The 21,470-nt window shown below is 43.3% G+C and overlaps 1 protein-coding gene and 1 long non-coding RNA gene across 9 annotated transcripts in view; both read left to right on the top strand.

The window, feature by feature from the left end:
- The window catches only part of STAU1 (staufen double-stranded RNA binding protein 1), a 55,211-nt gene that overhangs the window by 22,630 nt on the left and 11,111 nt on the right, over window positions 1-21,470 (top strand). For 5 of the 8 annotated variants that reach the window (XM_070472742.1, XM_070472743.1, XM_020906216.2 and 2 more), the window contains 3 exons: window positions 2,602-2,740; window positions 3,767-3,932; window positions 14,694-14,792. In XM_070472742.1, coding sequence (XP_070328843.1) covers window positions 2,640-2,740; window positions 3,767-3,932; window positions 14,694-14,792 — 366 coding nt within the window. In that variant the 5' untranslated portion in view covers window positions 2,602-2,639. Of the gene's footprint in view, window positions 1-497; window positions 655-2,601; window positions 2,741-3,766; window positions 3,933-14,693; window positions 14,793-21,470 lie in introns of all 8 variants that reach the window. The other 3 variants (XM_020906212.2, XM_020906210.2, XM_020906213.2) reach the window with 1 other exon arrangement.
- LOC139036795 (uncharacterized) lies at window positions 10,471-12,874 on the top strand. Its single transcript, XR_011489657.1, has 2 exons — window positions 10,471-11,230; window positions 11,299-12,874. It is a non-coding gene; the product is annotated as an uncharacterized lncRNA (long non-coding RNA).

Genomic DNA, 21,470 nt, shown 5'->3' with positions numbered 1-21,470 from the left:
GTAGCCTTGTAAAACCTGAATGACATTCCCAAATTCGCTTGAGGTTTTGGCCTGCTGGGGTTGTATTTTTAGACAAGAATCAATGAACAAAATTACAACAAATGCTGTCTTCGTTTGTCTGAGGTACTATTATGTGTCTAAATTAAGCTTGCTAAATTTCTTCCATGAGAAGAAATGGGAAGACAATTTTTATTTGGATGGCTTCCAGATAATCAACATTTAATATTTTAATATATAAGAGAACAGTTTTAAATTTCTGTACTTGTACACATCTTTCAAAAGATACTTTTTTCATGGAGTGCTATGCAATACAAGTTGGTGATGTAGGTATCTTTTCATGTTTCTAGAAACAGTGAAAAGGGGGATGAAGGGATAAATTACAAAGATAATGACCAGGCCTTTTAAACCATGACCATAAGTTATGTTCAAGGTCCGAGTGACATATTGTAGCCAACATCAGGTTTCCTGAATTGAGAGCTCACGATTTTCATTTGTAGGTGTTTACAGTGCAGCTCACACTTGGCGATCAGCACTGGGAAGCTGAAGGAACTAGTATTAAAAAAGCCCAACACACAGCTGCTGCCAAAGCTTTGGAAGGAACAAAATTTCCTAAACCTATAGTCCGCCCTTTTCGTAGCGAAGGAAGAAATCCAGGTATTATGCGTGGGCCAAGACAGGTTCCTTTCAAAAGTGTGTCTAGAGGTATCCGTTTAGTATGTGTATGAATTCTTTCTTAACTAACTCGTTGATTTTGAAAGCACAGAGTCTGCACTACCAGTGGCAAATGCTTATCTTTTCAGAATCTTAACCGCACTCTGAAACAGTGGTTCCCAATCTTACAGCCCCTCTATGCCTGATGATCTGGAGAGGTGGTCACGGGAGGTGGGGAATGTCACCAAACGATTTTGGAGACTTTCAGAAAAGCTTAATGAAAGGAATTTTTTTTTTTTCCTTTTGATAAGGGTTGTATAGATTGTAAGAAGGTGGGTTTTAGCTAAAATCACTTCAACTTTGTGTGGTAATATTGATTATAACATGTTGATCGTAACCCAGATTGTCAGTTATGTCTCTTGATGATTAACAAGAATGAGAAAATATAGATATTTATTTCTTAAATTCAGATTAATAGATAGGTATCTCTTCAGGCAAGGGCCAGTTGGGGAGAATACTGTTGAAGAGGAGTGTCCTGTGAAAGCGTGGGGACCGCCGACCTGGCAGCTGTAGGTAGAAGTGGCTGTTGTAGGAGAGTCCGCCCTCAAGTGTATGAAGTCAGCCGGGCCCTTCGCACGCAGGAGCGACCAGGAAGGCCTCGGCCACGCCTTTCTCATCCTTTCGCTTTCTCTGTGGGATCTTTGCTTCACGTTTACCCTCTGCTGCAGATAAATTTTATGGGTCAGAGCTGCTCTTACTTAAAACACAACTATTTGAATTGTGTAAAAAATATACCTCATATGTTAGCTAAGAGAGAAAAAAAAAAGGCTAATTACTCATGTGACCCTCTGACTTTGCAGACTCAAAGATATTCTTGTAAGCTTGATTTATGCACTAGATTAGTCAAACCAGTTATGGTACAGAATCAAGTCATTTTTATTTTCCTCTACCTACATCCTAAAGAAGCATTTTCAAGTGAATTTTTGTGTGCATTTCAATTGAACTTTGCCATTGCTAGTGTTGTTCTGTGTTTGATATGAAGCTGTTGATTTTAAATGTGACTGTGCACTGACACTAATCTTTCCAGGTTGGTTTTCTTTTAAAATGATTTTTAAAGGTTTATGAATTGGATGAACTTAGAGGGGGAAAAAAGAGAAGGATGAATGATGAGTATTTTCTAAAGTTGATAATTCTGAGATAACCTGAGATAAACTTGTTCCTGTTGTATATGGAAACAGAACTCATTTTTCTAACAAGTATTACCACAAATCAAATCCCATTATAAATATTTAAGAATGAAGACATCTAAGTATTTTGTGGGTCTCGTCTGACTTCTCCAGATAGAATTTACAGTATTCTTCTCGGCGATTCTGCACCTTTCCTTACAGCACATATAATGTTGTATCGTAGTTTTTGAAGTGTGTCTTGTGTTCTCTGGACCCCTCTGGGACAAGAATTGTGTTTCTCAAGCTTAGCACAGTGCTTTGCCTCCAGTTAGTACTGAATAAATGAATTGTCCTATGAAATAATGTGTATGGACATCCTTTTAAGTGTAAGCCAGTCAGTCAGTACAACCAAAGTTATATTGGTTGAGTATTGCCAAACAATGAAATGAGTTGGGCAGTCCTGTGGGATCTTTTAATCATGAAATTTGATGTGTATTGGAACCTGTTTCTGACAACTGACTCTCACTGCTAACGTCTTGTGTTACGTTGCTGCTCCTCAATAGCCCTTACTGTATATTTTGTGCTGTTGATTGTGTATTAATACCTAGAAATCATAGCAGATTCTTGGATTTCCTGACCTGATGCCTAGCAGTGAAGTACTTAGAGCCTTTCCTGAAATGCATCATGAGTCCAATTAGTAGAAAGCATGCTGTTCTATTTGATTTTAGTGAGTGTCATTCTCATAACAGGAAAAAAAGTTCTTTGTTTTGATTCTGTGTTGCAGAAAGCTTAACGCCTACTGTAGAGCTAAATGCACTGTGCATGAAACTTGGGAAAAAACCAATGTATAAGCCTGTCGACCCTTACTCTCGGATGCAGTCCACCTATAACTACAACATGAGAGGAGGTGCTTATCCCCCAAGGTACGTGTCTGTGTTGTTTTAGATCCAGGTGAAAATATATTTGCTCTTTGATGTAGAATAGTAAGATGTATAGATTGCAGAGTGCATAATGGTCTGGTCCTCTCTGGTCTGCCAAAGGCTGCTGTCGGTCTACATCGTCCTGGTGTCACTGGAGCTGCATTTTGATGCTCTTCTGACTCCTCTCATTGGAAAGGTCTTCAGCACATTCCTCACAAGCAGTATAGCTTGTGCCCCGAGCAGTCTGGTTAAAGATCACCCGTGTAACTGCTTTGTGCAACTGAGTCATATTTGAACATGATTCCTGTGACACCATAATTCTCAGCCCTCATAGATATCGTGATGATTGTTTACTGGGTACTTTTTGACTTTTGAACTTACTTATGTGCTTTGTAAATGGCCTTGGTATACAGGTGCAGTGCAATATTAATTGAAATCTGAAGGTGCCATGCATTTAAAACCTTCTGCTCGAGGTCTAAAGACACTAGTGGAGAGACTGATGATCAAATTGGAGGTCTTTACTTCCCTACCCTACTTTGGGGTGGGAGTGAGGTGGAGGCCAAAGCCATTTTAAAAATAGAAACCAGCCTCTGCCAAGCTCCAGGCTGTTGGGATTTCTAGAAATGAGGGTCCTTTCTACAAGACTTTGGTTAAAAAATTTCCATTTTTTTCTGGAGACATGAAAGGGTGAATTTCAGGTACGAGAAAGTAGAGCAAGTCAAGTTTTTTTTCTTAATTAAAGTCTAATCCAGTTCAGATTTTGTAAGTATGGGTTAGCTTTATAAATTGAACTCATGTAATTTGTAAGCCAACTTATTTTGTGAAATGTAAACAGTATTTGCTCATACTGTGTGGCAATTCTAATCTAGCATAAACATATGAAATCTCTGGGTGTGCTGAGGAGGACTCATTATTGGCAAGCGAACGCTGCTGTAATTAGGACCTGTGATGAAGGAAGTACCTGGAATCTGTCAGAGACTGTATGGTGACTTATCTGAGACTAATTTTCCTCACCCCTTCTATTTTTAGGTACTTTTACCCATTTCCAGTCCCACCTTTACTTTATCAAGTTGAACTTTCTGTGGGAGGACAGCAATTTAATGGGAAGGGAAAGACGAGACAGGCTGCGAAGCACGACGCTGCTGCGAAAGCCCTGAGGATCCTGCAGAGTGAGCCCCCCGCCGAGAGGCTGGAGGTGAGGCGCCGGCCGCGAGGGGCCCCGGCTCGGGAGGGCGCGAGGAGACACGGCTTCAGGCTGGGTTTTCTAAGAGGGTGCGTTGAGAGCCGTGCTTAATATTCATTGTTAGGTAACGTACAAGTTTGGTACCCTGTAGGTTTCTTGCCTTTCTCGCCTCCCATTCCCCTCAAAAATTCTAGCAGGAAAGTCAGGTGCCGCCTTGTGTACTCAGTGGCGTAGTTCTGAGTGAACATGTTAGAAAGATTGTGACTCACTTGAGTGGTGAAGAGCACGCGTGGATGAACTCTTCCGTGCTGAACATTATTCTTGTCGGAATCTGTGATTTATGGTACCAGGTTAGGGGATTTTCTGAAGCCATTTTGATCAGATGTTTTCTGTATTATCTTGAAATGCCTATTAACCATTTCTGCTTAACGAACTGTCCCAAGACTTCGTGGCTTAAATACCTCCAGGCCTTTATCCTGCTCACAGGCCTGTGGTCCAGGGAGAGCGTGGCACGGAGACCTCATGTCCGCCGCACGCAGCTCACGCCGAGGCAGTGCCGTGGGCCTGGAGGGTCTCTTCTGAGGTGGCGCTTTCGCCAGGCGGCTGCTCTGTCGCCTGCGGTCAAAGAGGGGGCCTTGGTCCCACGACCTTGGTTCCCCTCTTGGTTGGCCTGAGCAGAGACTCTACACATCCTCATGGTATGGTGGTTCGGTCTACTTTATCAAGTTACTTTATCAAGTTGAACTTTCTGTGGGAGGACAGCAATTTAATGGGAAGGGAAAGACGAGACAGGCTGGACAGGAGGGAGCGTTCTAGAAGACAGGAGGTGGAAGCCACCGCCAGTGTCTCAGGGCCCCGGCCCAGAATTCAGCCCAGCACTACTTCTGCCATATCCTGTAGGTCAAACAGGCGTGAGCCCAGGCTCAAGAAGGGGCTACAGGAGTTCACTTTTATTTATGTATGTATGTATGTATGTATGTATGTAAAATTCACATAATTTCGTAGTTTTAACTGTTGTAAGTATACAGGTCAGTGACTGTTGGTACGTTCACAATGTTGAGAAACCCCAATTGTGGATGAGAGGAGTATCAAAGAATCTGGGGCTTATTTTTTTTATTTTTGGCTACAGTGTGCAGCTTGTGGGACTGTTCCCCAACCAGGGATCCAGCCCAGGCCCTTGGCAGTGAGACTGCTGAGCCCCGTCCACTGGACCCCCAGGGCGTTCCCCTGGGGACTGTGTTTTAAAATGATCAAGATAGATAGAGGATGTTGTGACTAAATAGGAATATAGGTCTTAGAACATCACAAAGTCATCACTAAAAGGACTCCATGCTGTTGAGCGGCCAAAGTATTAGTGACTGGCTCTGATAAAGCAGTCGGATCCCCAGACGTCCAGGAGAGCCCACTGAGTAGAAAACGTGATTTCATGGTTCTGTCTATCACAGCATGAAATGCCTCCTGAACGTGTCCCTTGGAAGCATCTGACTTTTCTTGTTAGAGAAACAAATTCTCAAACAATCAGAAGATCTTGCACAGAATGTTGGGCCAAATGGGTGATGATAGGTATGAAGTTTGGGGACCTTTGGCAGGATGCTTGCAAAGGTTTGTTGTGCCCAACCGTCCCCTAGGGTCACCCAGCTCAGGGCAGTGCTCTGTGGCTTCATGGCTAGCTGCATGGGAAGGTTTTGTTTTTCTTTTGTTTCAGTGTATTTCCATCTTGAGTGCAATCACACATTTTAACAGAGATGTTCTATTTTCAGAGTTCACTGAGGACCAAATAGAAAGGAATGGACTATAACTTAGGAGGATTTATTGAAGTGAAAGGATGAAGTCCTTAGTGGTGAAATTTGTTAAAGCACTGAAGGTAGTGAAATTTGAGTTATTTTTGGAGGCTTTGCATTTGTTGAGTTGACTTTGGTGCTAATCTGATTGGAATCAGATGGAGTAGGTATTTCTTGGTTCCTTCTAGCCAGCAGTTGTTAAACGATTACTGAACACTGGTATGTGGGTCGTCTGCTTTGGAATCACTTGAGAACTTAAAAAATTCCTTGGCCTAACCCACACGATTCTAGATTCTAATGCAGTAGGCTAAGACCCATGAGTCTGGCTTTTTTTTTTTCTTCTTTTTTTTCCTGGCCTTGCCACATGGCATGTGGGATCTTAGTTCCCTAACCAGGAATTGAACACATGCTGCCTGCATTGGGAGCACAGAGTCTTAACCACTGAACTGCCAGGGAAGTCTGACTTTTTATTTTTTATTTTTTTCTTTTTAATGAGCTCTCAAGAGTAACTCAAACAGTCAGAGTTTGGGAATCACAGGTCCTAAATATTGTCAGTGTTTCCTAGGCAGTTTTCGGCCTTTGAATCCTCCTTGGAAGTTTGAACTCACCATATTGCTGCAAAGGGAAGGTGCCTGTCAGAGCCTTAGAGTGACCCATTGCCCGCTGGAGCAGTTGGTTGCCTCAGGCCTGAGGGCAGAGGCTGGAGCGGCGGATGCCCTCTCCTCGTCTCCTCTGACTTCTGTGCGCAGCTTGTTTAGGAGTCATGGGCATCTTTTGTCCCCTTGTTTCCTCCTCCTGACCCCTTTTCTAGTTCTGTGTGATTTGAAGTAGAGACAGTTCCCTTAGGAAGTAATGGTGCAACGACTGGCCCGAACAGTGCTTAAGAAGTACTTTTTCTTTGAAGCTGTGAGTGAGACACTTGGCTTTCCACCCAATGGAGCTGTTGCTGGTCTGCCAGGCCCTCCAGACAGTGGGCAGCAGGGGAAGAAAGACATTTTTAAAAGATAAGTTTAATTTTTTGTTCTTAACAAGGAATGCCTATGAATTGTAACAATTTTTAACTTCAAAAAACGAAATAAATTTCCCACTTGTAGGTAGTCACTGTAAACATTTTTGTGGATGTCAAGGCCTATGTAAGTAAGCACGCACACCTGTCTGTTTCACAAAAATGGGGTGATATTGTACAATAACCGCTGTTTGTTTTTTTTCCCACTGAAGTGCTTATTATGATGTGTTCATGCGATTTACTTAAAATTCCATGGAGGACTCATATTCAGCGCGCCTCTAAGGCGTTTCCAACGGCAGCAGAGTGCTCCGTTGTGTGAGCATGCCAGTTTAGTTTTTCAACAACAGAAGCTTGATTTTTGGGTTACTTGCAGTTTTTCCTGTTATAAAATAGGTGGTGAAGAACATTGTTGTATGTCTGGTTATTTTTGTGAGCCATAGTCCTCAAAGTGGAATTGCCTGGTAATGTATGTGGCCAGGTTCCCCACCAAGAAGACGGTACCTGTTTAGGCCTCTGCCAACAGGGCCTGAGGGGTCTGTTTGCCCACAGCCCACCTGCGTTGGACGTTCTCATTGTAAGTAAATTGTCTGTTTTGTTCTTGATAATTTTAGGACTTGTGATTGTGTGGTGGATCAGTTCATCTTCTCTAGAGCATAGCCAGTAAAGCCAGCAGTTTCTGTCTGTGAGACAGGTGTAGTCTGACCCCTTGACAACAGGCACTGCGTTCGGCCAGCCCTGCAGGTAAACAACTGCATTGCCCCTGCCCATGTGGAGCTCGGTTGAATGGAGTGTCATCAAAAAGTGCCACGAATGCGCGGATGAAAGTAGCACGTATCAGGAGAGCACAGAGTATCTTGTTTGGGTTGGCGTGCTGATGGTGCACCAAGGGATAAGTCATTTAAGCTCAGGGTGAAGATGAACAGGAGAACAGGGCAAGTACTTCCCAGCAGAGGGAGCAGCTTGTGCAAAGGTCCTGAGTTGGGAAAGCAGTTCTTTTCTGTTCTATCTATTCTGTTGCTTTCTTTTCTTTTCTCTTCTGTGACTTGTATTAATAAAAGATGACTTACTCAGTGTTGAGGCATTAGGACTAAGATGGTCATAGCTACAATGTCTGTAACAGGGAAAAGCAGGAAGTAGCCTCATATGGCCATTCGTAGGGAATGGTTAAATATTTAAATAAATGAATACATTTATCCCCAGACTATCAGAGTGTGGTAGATCTATTTATGTGGACCTAAAAGAAGGCTTATAATCTGTTGAATGGGCGGGGGAGCCTTGATGCAGAGCCATTACTGCAAGGATAGTGCTATTGTTTGTGTTAAGTGAATGAGGTCGCCAGCTGTGTGTGTATCTGTATATTTGCATGTGCATGGTTTCTATCTTGAAGGTTATCTCAAACTTTAGTTTTCTCTTGGTGGTGGTGTTAGAAGCCAGACTTTTTAAAATTGTACTGTTTGAAGTTTTCTTTTTTTAAATACTGTGCTGTGCTGTGCTTAGTCACTCAGTCGTGTCCGGCTCTTTGCGACCCCATGGACTGTAGCCCGCCAGGCTCCTCTGTCCATGGGATTCTCCAGGCAAGAGTCCTGGCGTGGGTTGCCATGCCCTCCTCCAGGGGACCTCCCCAGCCTAGGTCTCCTGTGTTGCAGGCGGTTTCTTGACTGTCTGAGCCAGCAGGGGAGCCCTAGAATACGGGGGTGGGTGGCCTGTCCCCTCTCCAGGGGACCTTCCCGACCCAGGAGCCAGACCGGGGTCTCTGCACTGCAGGCAGATTCCTTACCAGCTGAGCTGCCAGGGAAGCCCAGTTTTTAAATACTACTTCTGTAAAAATAAATAAATGCAGCTTTTCCTGTTCTTGAATTCTTATCTTCGCTTGAGCCAGGGATGTGTTTAAGTAGGACTAAACTAAAATTGGAGACCTTACTCTTCATTATGCTATCTATACTTCATTATACGCTCAAGGTCCATTGGACCCAATTTATATTTTTGAGCTTTTTTCTAGTTCTGTAAGAATTGATATTAGTGACTTTTATTCTTTTTCTAGAGGTTTAAAAGAACAAGGTAAAAATATACTTAATTTTGAAAATAGAATGATAGTCTGTCTTACAATCATGAGGGTCCTTTGGACCCTTTTATAAATCTTAACATTATGGACTCTTAATTTTCTTGTGTTTTGAAACATTTTGCTGCTTGTCATCCTACATACTATTTCAGCACTATCTCCCAAATCTGCAATAAACAAGACAAAAATAATAAAGAAGTGGAAGAATGATGAAATCCCTCGATGGATGATACAGTCATGAAATAATTGTCACTGTTGCATCATCTTTAATGTTCTTATTGCATTGCCTAATGCATCATACCATCTTTCAAGAAGATACAAAAGAAGACTGGAGATACTGGTCTTTTTACTCTGTTTTTAGCTTTTGTTGAACCCAGGTGAGAATTCAGAATTTTTCTTTTTCCATTCCTACTGGCAAACAAAAGAAAACTGATGGAGGAAGACATTTTCCTTGCTAGACCAATCGGAAGATGAGTACAGAGAGACAGACAGCAGCACTCTGGGCTCTCATGGGGACGGGGAGATTGAGTGTGGATGTGACTCGGACTGGGAGTCTTCAGATAATACTTTAGATAAGTTTGCCCAGACTGAAGAGTCTACGAGGGGACTGTGTTTCTGTGGTGTGTGAAAAAGAGACATGCATTCTCTCCTGGCCAGTCATTCAACAGGAAGGACTTGGACCACACAGTATTTTACAAGAACTGGACCATCCTGTTTTGACTTTCTAAAAATATTTGTGTGACAGCCTTCTTGCATGTGATGTTTAGCCACCAGAATTTTCTTGCCACTTAATATCCAGAAAATAACTGGATCATGCAGAAGGAGGTGTGTGTATTGATGGAAATTGATGATACAGTAATGACAAAAAGATCATTAGGCTGATCCTTCTCTCGGTGTTTATAAACCTGGAAATGAAAGCATTTTGTAGTTATGGAGCAAAGGGGATGGCTGTTCTCCCTTCAACGGTTATGAGTCATTTTCAAAAGTAATATGTTTTGACAATACGAGTACAAGAAGAATTAGAATCATGATAAGCTGGAACCCACAGGAGTGGGTTTGAAGTCTGGCATCGTTACTGTGGGCTGTGCTCTTAAGTTCCGGCGTGGCAGCTGGTGAGCCATTAGTTGTGTTTAGTGTCTTTGCCTGTTTTGGGTATATTTGCCTTCATTCCTGACTACAAACCTAGAATAAAAAGTTAGGTTTGTTATTTTAATTTTCTCATTAAAATCTATGATGGAATGATTTTTTTTGTCCTTTTATTCTGTATGTTATTTGTAAAATGACTTTTTTTTTTTGAACAACATTGTAGTGGTTTTTGCCATACATTGACATGAATCAGCCATAGATTTACATGTGTTCCCCATCCTGAACCCCTCTCCCACCTCCCTCCCTCTCCCATCCCTCTGGGTCATCCCAGTGCACCAGCCCTGAGCACTGCATCCACCCTGGACTGGCTATCTGTTTCACGCTTGATAATATACATGATTCAATGCTATATAAAATGACTTTAAATATAGAAAAATCTAGAGGGTCCATTGGAGCTGGATGGTAAATGGTGATGATTGTTTTTCCCTGGCATGTTGAGGGTTAAGCATGGTTCAGAATGTTTTTGTTTTTTTTTCCTTAATGTTGCCTAGATTTTATTGCTGAACCATACACTATGGGATTGATGTTAACAGTAATTCCCACTTCCTGAAGGTAAGACTAAGGGCCCGCTACAGTTTCCTCATCTCATTGGGAATGATATTTGTGGATTTTTTTTGAGTCATTTGCTGCTTCCCCCATTGCAACATTTTGTCCAGTCTAGATAATATTAAAATTATTTATGTAAAAGAGCAATATAATCTCTCTTCCAGATATATGTATATTTTGTTTTCTGATTTGCATTTTTATTTTACTGGCTGCTTTGTCCAGTCTGCAGTTTTGTTTGAAGCAGTAGCTTCGAGCCGTGAATCTCAACTGTGGTCGCTAGGGGACTTTTTAAAAAACAAAAAAACAAATACCATGTATAAAACAGATATCCAGGCCCTACCTGCAGAAATTTGAGTTCACATATCTGGAGCGGGGCTCTGGCATCTGTATTTGTGCAGCTCCCGTGTGATGCTGCCGCTGCTGTGTTTGAGGAACACTGACAGAGGGTTAGGGTTCAGTGGGAAACCAGGGGTCCCCTAGACTCAGGTGTTCCCCTAGACTCAGGGGTCCCCTAGACCAGGGGTCCCCTAGACCAAGTGTTCCTTAGACCAGGGGTCCCCTAGACTCAGGGGTCCCCCTAGACTCAGGTGTTCCCCTAGACTCAGGGGTCCCCTAGACTCAGGGGTTCCCCTAGACTCAGGTGTTCCCCTAGACTCAGGGGTCCCCTAGACCAGGGGTCCCTTAGATTCAGGGGTCCCCTAATTAGGTGTTCCCCTAGACTCAGGGGTCCCCTAGACTAGGTGTTCCCCTAGACTCAGGTCCCCTAGACTAGGTATTCCCCTGGTCTCAGGGGTCCCCTAGACTAGGTGTTCCCCTAGACTCAGGGGTCCCCTAGATTAGGTGCTCCCGTAGACTCAGGGGTCCCCAGACTAGGTGTCTTCTAGACTAGGCGGGACCTCCGTGTGCAAAATACAAAAGTGACTAAGTTCATTAGCAGAACTTGTCAGTCTGAATTTTAGAGTATTTATAAAGGCAGTCAGTGAGAATGATTTATCTGAATTTTCACAACAACAAATTACTCTATATATTGTTTTTTTCCATTAAAAAACAACAACAAAAACCCACATGGCTGGGAAAGTTCCAGTCCCATTTTAGAGTAGTGGTTAACTCTCTTGTGGGAAGGAGTGTGAGAAGGATTTCATTGTTTTCTTTATGAAAGGAGAAAAATAATGTCAGAGGTGTTTAGTGTTGCCGTTTGTTATATCCGGTAGAGTTGTGTGTTACATTATTATCTGTACTTTTCTGTATGTTTGAAACAGGTCAAAACTAAAAGTAAAAATTAAAAGGAATTGAACTGGTATAATGAACAACAAAAAAAAAGGAAAATTGGGGTACATGAATAGCAATTGAAGTCTTGTGTCAGCAGCACCTGGTTTATTTCCAAATTTGGTTCTGGTTGCACCTAAGGAAAACAGTCTCATTGACAGAGTTACGTATCATGAGAGTATGTAAATAGCTCATGTATTTTTTGAAAAATAGCTCATGTATTGTAGAAATCTCTGAACTCTTCAAATAAACAGCTGTCAACAGATGTGGTTGTGCACAAAAAGTGGCCTTAAATACATTCACAGTGCTCTGTAGCTGTCCCACGATCCATTTTCAAAACCCTTTGATCACGTCACATAGAAAGTCCAGGAGTCGTGGGCCCGTTCGGCAGTAACTCTGCCTCCCCCACCCCCGCTGTCTTCGGGCCTGCGGGGAGCCTCTCTCCTGCCTCTGTCTCTGCGCTTACCTGTTGCAGATGCCTTGTGTAAGTGCACATTTGTTTTCTGTGTCTGACTTATTTCGTTTATCATAATTTTTCAAGGTTCCTCTGTGTTGTAGCTTGTTTCACAATTCCGTTCTCCCCGCCCCCCTCCATTCCTTTTTAAGACTGACCATTGTATCTGTGTTCCATGTTTTTTTCCTCCATTCATCTGTTGATGGATGTTTGTGTGATTATCGTCTTCTGGCTATTGTAAATAATAATACTGCTGTGAACATTGGTGTACACGTATCTGAATACCTACTTTTAATTCTTTTGAGTATGTGTTTAGCAGTGAAATTGCTGGATCATATTGTAACTCCATGTTTAAATTTTTTAGAAACCCACCATACTGTTCTCCACAGAGGCTACACCATCTTACATTTTCAACAGAAATGTGCAAAGATTGCAATTTTTGCACAACCTTGACAACATTTGCCATTTTCTGTGGCTGTCCTTATGTGTGTGAGGTGGTATCTCATTATGGTTTTGATTTGCATTTCTCTTTGAGTAGTGATGTGTTGGGTATTTGCGTATCTCCTTTGGAGAAATGTCTGTTCAAATCCTTTCTCCATTTTTGAATTGCATTATTTGTTGTGGAGTTGTTGTAGTTCTTCATGTATTCTGGACATTAATTCTTTATCAAATATGTGATTTGTGAGTATTTTCTTTCATCCTATGGGTTGTCTTTGTTTTCTTGTGTCCTTTAGTGTACCAACATTTTTTGGGTAGATTTTTGTACTAAAGTTTTAAATTTTGATGAAGTCAAAATTTACATTTGCATTTGGTGTTCTATCCAAGAAATCATTGCCAAATCCAGTGTCATGGAGTTTTTCCCCTGTGTTTTCTTCTAAGAGTTTTATACTTTTAGCCCTTACATTTAGGTCTTTGATCCATTGAGTTTATCTGTGAATGTGGTATGAGGTAAGAGTCCAACTTCATTTTTTGTGTGTGTAGATAATCTGGTTTTCCCAGCACTATTTGTTGAACAGGCTTACTTTTTAAAATGCTTTTTAATAGGTTTGTTTAAACCTATTTAAAAAATAAATTTTTAGCCAAACCTCTGTGGAACCCTAGAATTCTAAGACACCTTGCTTGGAGACTTATGGCTTTAAAGATTCACTCATAAAAAGGCAGGCCCTCTTCCTCTTCAGGGTTTACCAACAAGTGAAAAAATGTGTCCGGCTTACTAAACCATCAGAAATTGCTATGTAAACAGTATATCACCAGGCAGTGAGTGAAATGAAACCAGATGGAAAGAAAACATTATCACGAAAGGAGAGACAGAATTACATTGTCTGGTTAAATGTATGTGTATAGGATCCTATTCTTAATTATTTTTTTAATTTAGAGCTTTTATGTATAGCTTGAAATATGGATCCTAAGTTAGGGTTAGGCTCTACCTCAAGAAATACACAACAGATCAAATCCTGTATTTTGCTACACATTGCCTGTTCAGTAATTTCAGCCACAGGTTCCTGTCATAGAAATTCTGATCTTTAAACTAGGACTTCAGAACTTCTCTGACTAAAGAATCCCCGGGAATAAGAAAAACACGGTGCCTTGCCATGTTTTGGGGTCACTGCGGATCTTGTTTGTCGTGTTGTCACGCCTGCGCAGTATAGAGGCCACGTGGGCCACGTGTGCGGAGCTCTCTGCCCCCTCAGCCCCCACTGGAGGGCTGTAAACGAGCCTTGTTACAGAGCCGGAGGCCGCTTCTGTTGAAGGCTCGTGGTCCTGGTGGTAAAGGACCTGCCTGTCTGTGCAGGAGACATAAAAGTCATGTGGTTGATCTCTGGGTCAGGAAGACCCCTGGAGGAGGACACGGCAGCCCACTCCAGTATTCCTGCCTGGGGAATCCCGTGGAGAGGAGCCCGGGAGGCTGCCGTCCTTGGGGTCGCAGAGTCGGACGTGACTGAGCGGCAGGCAGTTCTGTTCGTTAGCATCTTGCATTTTTGCCAGCAGCAGTCACGTGTGAGACCCGTAGTGGTTTTGTAACTCTTTCACTGCATCTTTTTTAAAAGTGGTTTCTAGCGACTTTTTGTCCAAATAAGAAACCCACACACCCCGGCGGCGAGACCTGCCCTTGTCCTTGCTGTGGCCCAGCTCGACTGTCTGTGCTTGGACTTCTTCCAGGGTGTGGCTTGCCTGTCCCCGGGCGGGGCAACGACGACACAGATCCAGGGGCTTCGGGAGCCCCGCTCCCCGAGCAGCCGCGGCTCTCACCATCAGGCTGATTACATGTAGAGCCCTGTTATGTGTGGATGGTTTATGGTGGATTTATGAGGTCCAAACTGACTAAAATTTGATAGGACATTTTTTAAAACCTTTTAAATCTCACTGACACACAGTGCACGTGTCGCCCTGATCACGGGGTTAGTGCTCAGTCCACACAGGTTCAGGGCTTTTAATTTTAAGGTTTATCATCGCAGCTGGGATCTTGACAGCTTTCTAACATGTGTTAACTGCTAACCGGTTATTCTTCCCTTAGGTAAATGGAAGAGAGTCAGAAGAAGAAAATCTCAATAAATCTGAAATAAGTCAAGTGTTTGAGATTGCACTTAAACGGAACTTGCCTGTGAATTTTGAGGTAAGCTTATTTTATGCATCTATTATACTCTTGATGTTCATCATCAAAATAGTATTCTTAAATAACATTGGAATGATGATCACATATATGCGAATCTTCGTATCTGAGATTTGGACTTCATATTTAGCAAAGCAGTATTTGGTCCTAGGGCAGCCGTGAGTCTCCAGACAGTCCGTTGGTGGCCTCAGTATGTCCAGGAACCTCCTAAAATGGCCTGAAGGGGATCATGTTTATGTTGCCATGTGTTTTCTTCTGGATGGAGGGTCCATTGCCTTCATAAGACTCTCAGAAGCGTATGCTACCCCCCAAATATCAAGACTCCGCTTAAGTGCCCGAGCAGTTGGTAAAAGAACTTCGGTTTTGTCATTGTCCAGCGTGTGCCTCCCAGTTTGCCCATTTAATAACCTCAAACTGTTGTTGGAGACTTCATGGTCTAAGAACAGTAATTAACAATCACTAGTTCAAAATGGAAAATAAGATCATTTAGTGTATGTTTCCTTCAAACACACAGTGAGTCCAGATTGATTAGGCAGGTCAATTTTTATTTTAGGTTTCCCTAGCTTTGGAAAATTATTTGCAAATTGTTTCATTTGATCTGTGCTTGGCTATGCAAGATTGTGTTTTAATAGTTTTTTAAATCAATTATTTGGTTTTTCAAAATTATAAAGTATATATATAATTAGTTTTCCAAAGCACTTTAAGCTCACCATATTAGTTACTTCAGACAAATGAAATCTGAGGTGGGACATCTGCTTAAATGGAGAAGGAAGTGGCAACCCACTCCAGTATTCCTGCCTGGGAGATGCCATGGACAGAGAAGCCTGGTGGGCTTCAGTCCACGGGGTCACAGGGTCAGACACAGCTGAGTGACTAAGTGCAGCACATCCGCTGAAAACCATTCCAAGTGGCTCATAAGTTCTTTGGGCCTATTTCTGTTTTAAAAAGCCTGCCTGAAATGTATTATCCTGTAAAATAGGTAATCCCCAGATTTCATGTCTGACTTCCATGACTTTTATAAGACATCTCCTGTTATATACTAGTGCCCTAAGCTGGCTCCTGAGTTCAGTCCTTACTCTCTCATTCGAATAGTGATGAATTCTGACCTAGCCAGCCGTGCTCACCTGCTGCCATGAGGCCCAGATGAGGGTGGGGAGCTGCCCTTGGGTCACAGGGCCACCCTGCATCCCGCGGCAGCACCCCGCCCTGCCCCAGCAGGCAGGAGTGTCTTTGCCCCCCTTCCAGAGCGCAGCACGCCAGATGGGGCTGGAGTCTTCCTCCCTGGCCCCGCATCCCTCCCGGCCTCTCTCCCTGTTCTGGGAGGGAGGCAGTGAGACGGGACGTTCAGAGTAACAGGGCTGTTGCTGGGTGGGACCCAGGTGGGCGCTCCACCTGAGGAAGCCACAAGGTCTCCCTGGGAACCTGTTGTGGAAAAGGGAAGAAACACTTTTCCCCACACTAGTCCCTGCTGAGGATTTAGTGTGGCACACGAATGCGTGTTTAAAGACCTGAGGGGGAGGGGTGCGAAGACTGGGTAGGAGAGGCCTGCCTTCTCAGGTCACAGAGGTGACTGCTGGCCAGGGCCCGCGACCCCAGTGATGCTTCTCGCCTGCTCACGCTGATCTCTGCTCTGCCTGAGGGTCCCCGAGTTCCCTGGGTCTCAGTAAGGGATTGCCAACTCCTATTTTTGCTGTGGAATTCGGGGACGAGATTGCCTCTGCCCCAGCCGACTTGTGTTCAGGTTTTAGACTTGCCCTTCAGACTTTGCTGTTGAATAAGGAACACACAGCAGGGAGTCGTCAGGTAGTCACAGAGGAAATTGTGGGAGTGCCCTCTAGTGGTGACTGTCTTTTAAAGTAACTTTTAAAACACGACAGTTTGTGTGTATGTGTGGCATTGAGTTTATCAATATGAGTGCTTATATTATTAATTAGCTCTCACGTTGATCAAATGTTCATGTTAGCTTCCATTATTAGGTTGAGCAGGAGCTTTCATTTTTTCCCCACAGTTCTGTCTCTGGCACCTGGAAGATTAGTTGGCGTATATTGAATATTGGATGCTCAGGAAACAGTTACTGAGTAAATGAATAGGGTTTTTTTTTTTGTTGTTTTTTTTTTTGACAGCAAGATATGTCATGTTGGAAGCAATAGGAGAAGACCAGAACCATTCATATAATTTTTCAGAAAAGTTTATAGACGGTTTGCTTTTTGATAAAATTGTTGTAGTTAAAAGTATTATGGCTCTGACTGACAAGTCCCTGGGAGGCAGCCGTGACCTGATCCCACTGAATATGTTCCAGGTCAGATTGCAGACACAGCTCGGTGGTGGGTTTATGATGTGAGCAGCCAATAAGAGTGGCTGCTGGAGGGCCCAGGATGGGCGTGGATTTGACGTGAACCGTTGGGGTGGCTACTGTTAATTTTCGAGTCTAGTCTCAGGACGTGGAGAGCCCTGCTCAGGGAGATAGTGCTCGGCAGACGGGCCGTCGGGGTAGGGGGGCTGCCGGCGGGCTTGCTGAGATCAGCCTGCGGGCGCCTCGGGAGCAGGGCTCTTTGCCACAGCCTCCTTTGTAGGGCAGCGGGCTGCTTCCTGATCTGAGTTGCCCCCGCTCTCGCCTTGGGGGCACAGCACATGTGGGCTCACACGCCTTTTCCTCGCCGTCTCTGCCACTTCTTTGAAATTTTTCGAGCCAATGGAAAGTTTAAGGATAGGACCGTGACTGTTGCCTTCACATAGGATCCCCAATGCTTAACATTTTAGCACCTTTGCTTTTCTGTTCTCTAAATGTACATATTTTTCTGTATTTTATTTAGCTGACTCATTTGAGAGCAAGAGGCAGGTACCATGAGCTTTGACTCCAAATATTTCAGTATGTGCATCTTAAGAGCACGGACATTATCTTAATAACTACAGTCTAATTGTCCACACAGGAAGCGTTACACTGCTGTAACACTGGTACCTAATGTACATCCTAGATTCGCATATTGGCGTTGTCCCCATGATGCTCCTTTATTTTCCTGGTCTTGAGCCTGGTACAGGATCACACATTGTGTTTAGCTGGTGCATCTCTCTAGTCTCCTTTAATTTGTTACTCGGCCTTTTTTTGGTCTTTTATGACATTGGTATTTTTTAAAGTCAGTTCTATGTAATGGCCCTAAATTTGGGTTGGTTGGATTTTTTGCCTCATGATTAGTTCTAGTTTGTGCTTCTTTTTAAAAACAGGAACACTGCAGAACTAATGTCAGTTCTTCTCAGTGTTGCATGGTGTCATTTTATCTGAGTCAGTGACGCTAGTTCTGTTGTCTGCACCAGATGTGTGCCCCTCCAAGGAGACTTTCTTTCTCTTTGTAGTTAACCCATAGCCTGTGGGGAGATGCTTGAAGGTTGTGTATGTCCTTAGAGAGTTCCTCAGTGTTTCTAGCAGTCATTGATGATTCTTCCCAGCACCAGTTACCCCTGTGGTGGATGTCAAATGTTCATTTTCTGCATGTCCAAAGAAAATCTCTCCCTGCCTTATATTGTGCGTAGTCGCTCAGTCGTGTCTGACTCTTTGCGGCCCCTCGGACTGCAGCACCCCAGGCTCCTCTGTCCATGGGGATTCTCCAGGCAAGAATACTGGAGTGGGTTGCCCTGCCTCCTCCAGGGGACCTTCCCAACCCAGGGCTTGAACCCAAGTCTCATGCACTGCAGGTGGATTCTTCACTGACTGAGCCACCAGGGAATGCGTTAATTTATATTAGTATAGATTCATTCTACATGTTACTTCATTACTCTCGCTTGTCATTTTAATGTTCAGATTGCCCTTCAGACTAGCTCTGATGTCCTTTGACATGCCTCTGTCAGGTTATTTTTGGGGGGTGAGGGGATGAGGGGTCAGATTTCTTGAGTGCTACATGAAGTAAAATGGGTCCTGTCTGTGTATGTGATTTGATGTGTTTTGATAGTGTAGCTGTGTAACTACCGCCGCCACTGTGATAAAGAACATCTTTCACGCTGTTAGGTTTCCCGTGCTCCCTAGCAGTCAGTCCCTTCCCTCCATCCTCACCCTTGGGCGGCCACTGATCTGATGTCTGTCCATATGTTTTGCTTGTTTCCAAAATATTACATACGTGGAATTATTGAATAACTGCCTTTTTTTTTTGTCTTTTGGGGCTTTCCCTTTGTCTGTTTATTTAACAGGAGTGGGTAATAACATTTTGAGAAGCTTGGAAAGAGCACATAAAAATACAAAGCCATCTTAAAGAACCCAACCCAGACAAGACCTTTCTGTAATTACATTGTGAACCATGATAAGAAAGGCCGCAGTCCCGTTCTGCTCCTCCCCTCAGACCGCTCCCGTTGGGACAGGGGCCCACCAGCTACAGTGTGCTCAGTGCTGTCCCTTTAGAAAGTATCATCTGGAAAAAGAGACACAGATGCATAGAACAGACTTTTGGACTCTATGGGAGACGGTGAGGGCGGGATGATCTGAGAGGACAGCATTGAAACATGTATATTGTCAAGTGTAAAACAGATCGCCAGTCCAGGTTGGATGTGTGAGACAAGTGCTCAGAGCTGGTGCACTGGGAAGACCCAGAGGGATGGGATGAGGAGGGAGGTGGGAGCAGGTTCAGGATGGGGAACACATGTAAATCCATGGCTGATTCATGTCAGTGTATGGCAAAAACCACTACAATATTGTAAACTAATTAGCCTCCAACTAATAAAAATAATTGGGGGGGAGAAAAAAAGAAAGTTATCATTTGAAAAGATTACAGATGTACTGGCAAGGGTATCTTATTGCCTATTATGTGGCTTCTTTAATGTAGTGCAGATTTTGAGTCCATGTGTTGTATGCATTAGTAGTTTATTTCTTATTTCTGAGTAGTATTCCACTGTCTGAATTCACCACAACTTACTCGTCCGTTTCCCAGCTGAAGAACATCTTCATGGTTTTTAGTTGTCAGTGATTATGATTAAAGCTATCACGTACATACATAATCTCATAATCACTAACAACTAAAAACCATGAAGATGTTCTTTGGCAGGGAAATGGATCCAGACAGTGGAATACTACTCAGAAATAAGATGAGCTACTGATACATACAACATGTGGACTCAGCATCTGCCCTCCGTTAAAGAAGGCGCGTGACAGGCGACGAGGCAGCTGTATACTGGGCTTCCCTGACGGCTCAGCTGGTGAAGGGTCCGCCTGCAGTGGAGGAGAGACCCCAGTTCGAGTCCTGGGTCGGGAAGATCTGCTGGAAAGGGATAGACTACCCACTCCAGTATTCTTTGGCTTCCCTTGTAGCTCAGCTGATAAAGAATCCACCTGCAATGCAGGAGACCTGGGTTCAATCCCTGGGTTGAGAAGAGCCTCTGGAGAAAGAAATGGCAACCCACTCCAGTATTCTTGGCTGGAGAATCCCCGTGGACAGGGGAGCCTGGTGGGCTACAGCCCATGGAGTCGCAAAGAGTCAGACATGACTGAGCTACGTAAAAGCGCAGCACTCACCGTGTATGAGAGCTTTAGTTGTTCTGTACCCTCTCTAACACTTAATAGGGTCGGTTTCTAGTTGGTGTAGTCGTAACTTATGGTTTAAATTTGTATCTCCATGCATACTAGCAATATTGAGCATGTTTTCATACGCCTATTTACCATCTGTACATCTTTGGAGAAGTGTCTGTTCTTATCTTTTGTCCTGTTTTTGAGTTATGTTTTATTATTGGATTTTATGTGTTCTTTATATATTCTGAATACAGTTCTTTTCTCAGTTAGGTATTTTCCAGATACTTTCTCCCAGTCTGTGGCTTGTCTTTTCATTTTTAAACAATATCTTCCAAAAACCAAAAATAATTTAATTTTGGAGAGGTCAGGTTTGTTAATTGGTTCATGGTGATTGTAATCCATCTGAGATAATTTGCCAAATCTAAGGTCGTTCTCTTTTGTTTTCTTCTAGAAGTTTTGTCTCTTAAGTTTAGATTTATGTTTCATTTTGACTTAGAAGTTTTTTATGTACTCGTGAGGTAATAGGCAAGGTTTTTTTTTCTTTTGTGTTTTGTGTTTGGAGGTCTTATTGTCCCCGTGTCCTGGCTCTCAGCTTCCCTTTTCTGATTGAGAGACCTTCCTTCCTTTGTGATACAGCAGTCTTTTCGCCTTACTTGGAAGGTTCCTTGTTCTAACTTTGGCCCTGGCAGAAACGGAAATTCTAATACAGATGGTCTCAGCTGTTCTTCCGAGGAGTTGCGGTTCCCTTTAACAGAGTGGCATGTGGGGGCCGGGCTGAGGGGAGGCTGGCTCGTTGCTGCTGCAAGTCGTTGCTTCCAGACCCTGTTAGCAGAAGATAGCACTAGGAGGTAGGTACACTGTTTACAGAACCACAAGTTCATCCCTCTAATTTCAGTTCGTCATCACAGGGCTCTTCCTCTGTTTCATGCCTCCATGTTTGGGTCTGTTCCCATCATGAGACTTGGGCTCCCAACAACATCAATATATTTATCCACACCTTCAACAGCAAACATCCTAAGTAAAGTCTAAGTTATCTCCACACTTTTTAGCTTCACACTGAAGGTGTATCCTTTCAGAGCATTGCTTTCGTGACTTCTTGGATGATTCTTCCTCTGTGCTAACAGTCTATTATATAGTGAATATAGGTATCTTAAGTGCACAGCCCACTAAATTTTAGCATGTGTAAAAACCCA

Source organism: Odocoileus virginianus, chromosome 9, assembly GCF_023699985.2.
Source record: "Odocoileus virginianus isolate 20LAN1187 ecotype Illinois chromosome 9, Ovbor_1.2, whole genome shotgun sequence".
Taxonomy (NCBI): Eukaryota; Metazoa; Chordata; class Mammalia; order Artiodactyla; family Cervidae; genus Odocoileus; species Odocoileus virginianus.
Note: the sequence above shows the minus strand (reverse complement) of the source record. Positions and strands in the feature narration are given on the sequence as shown.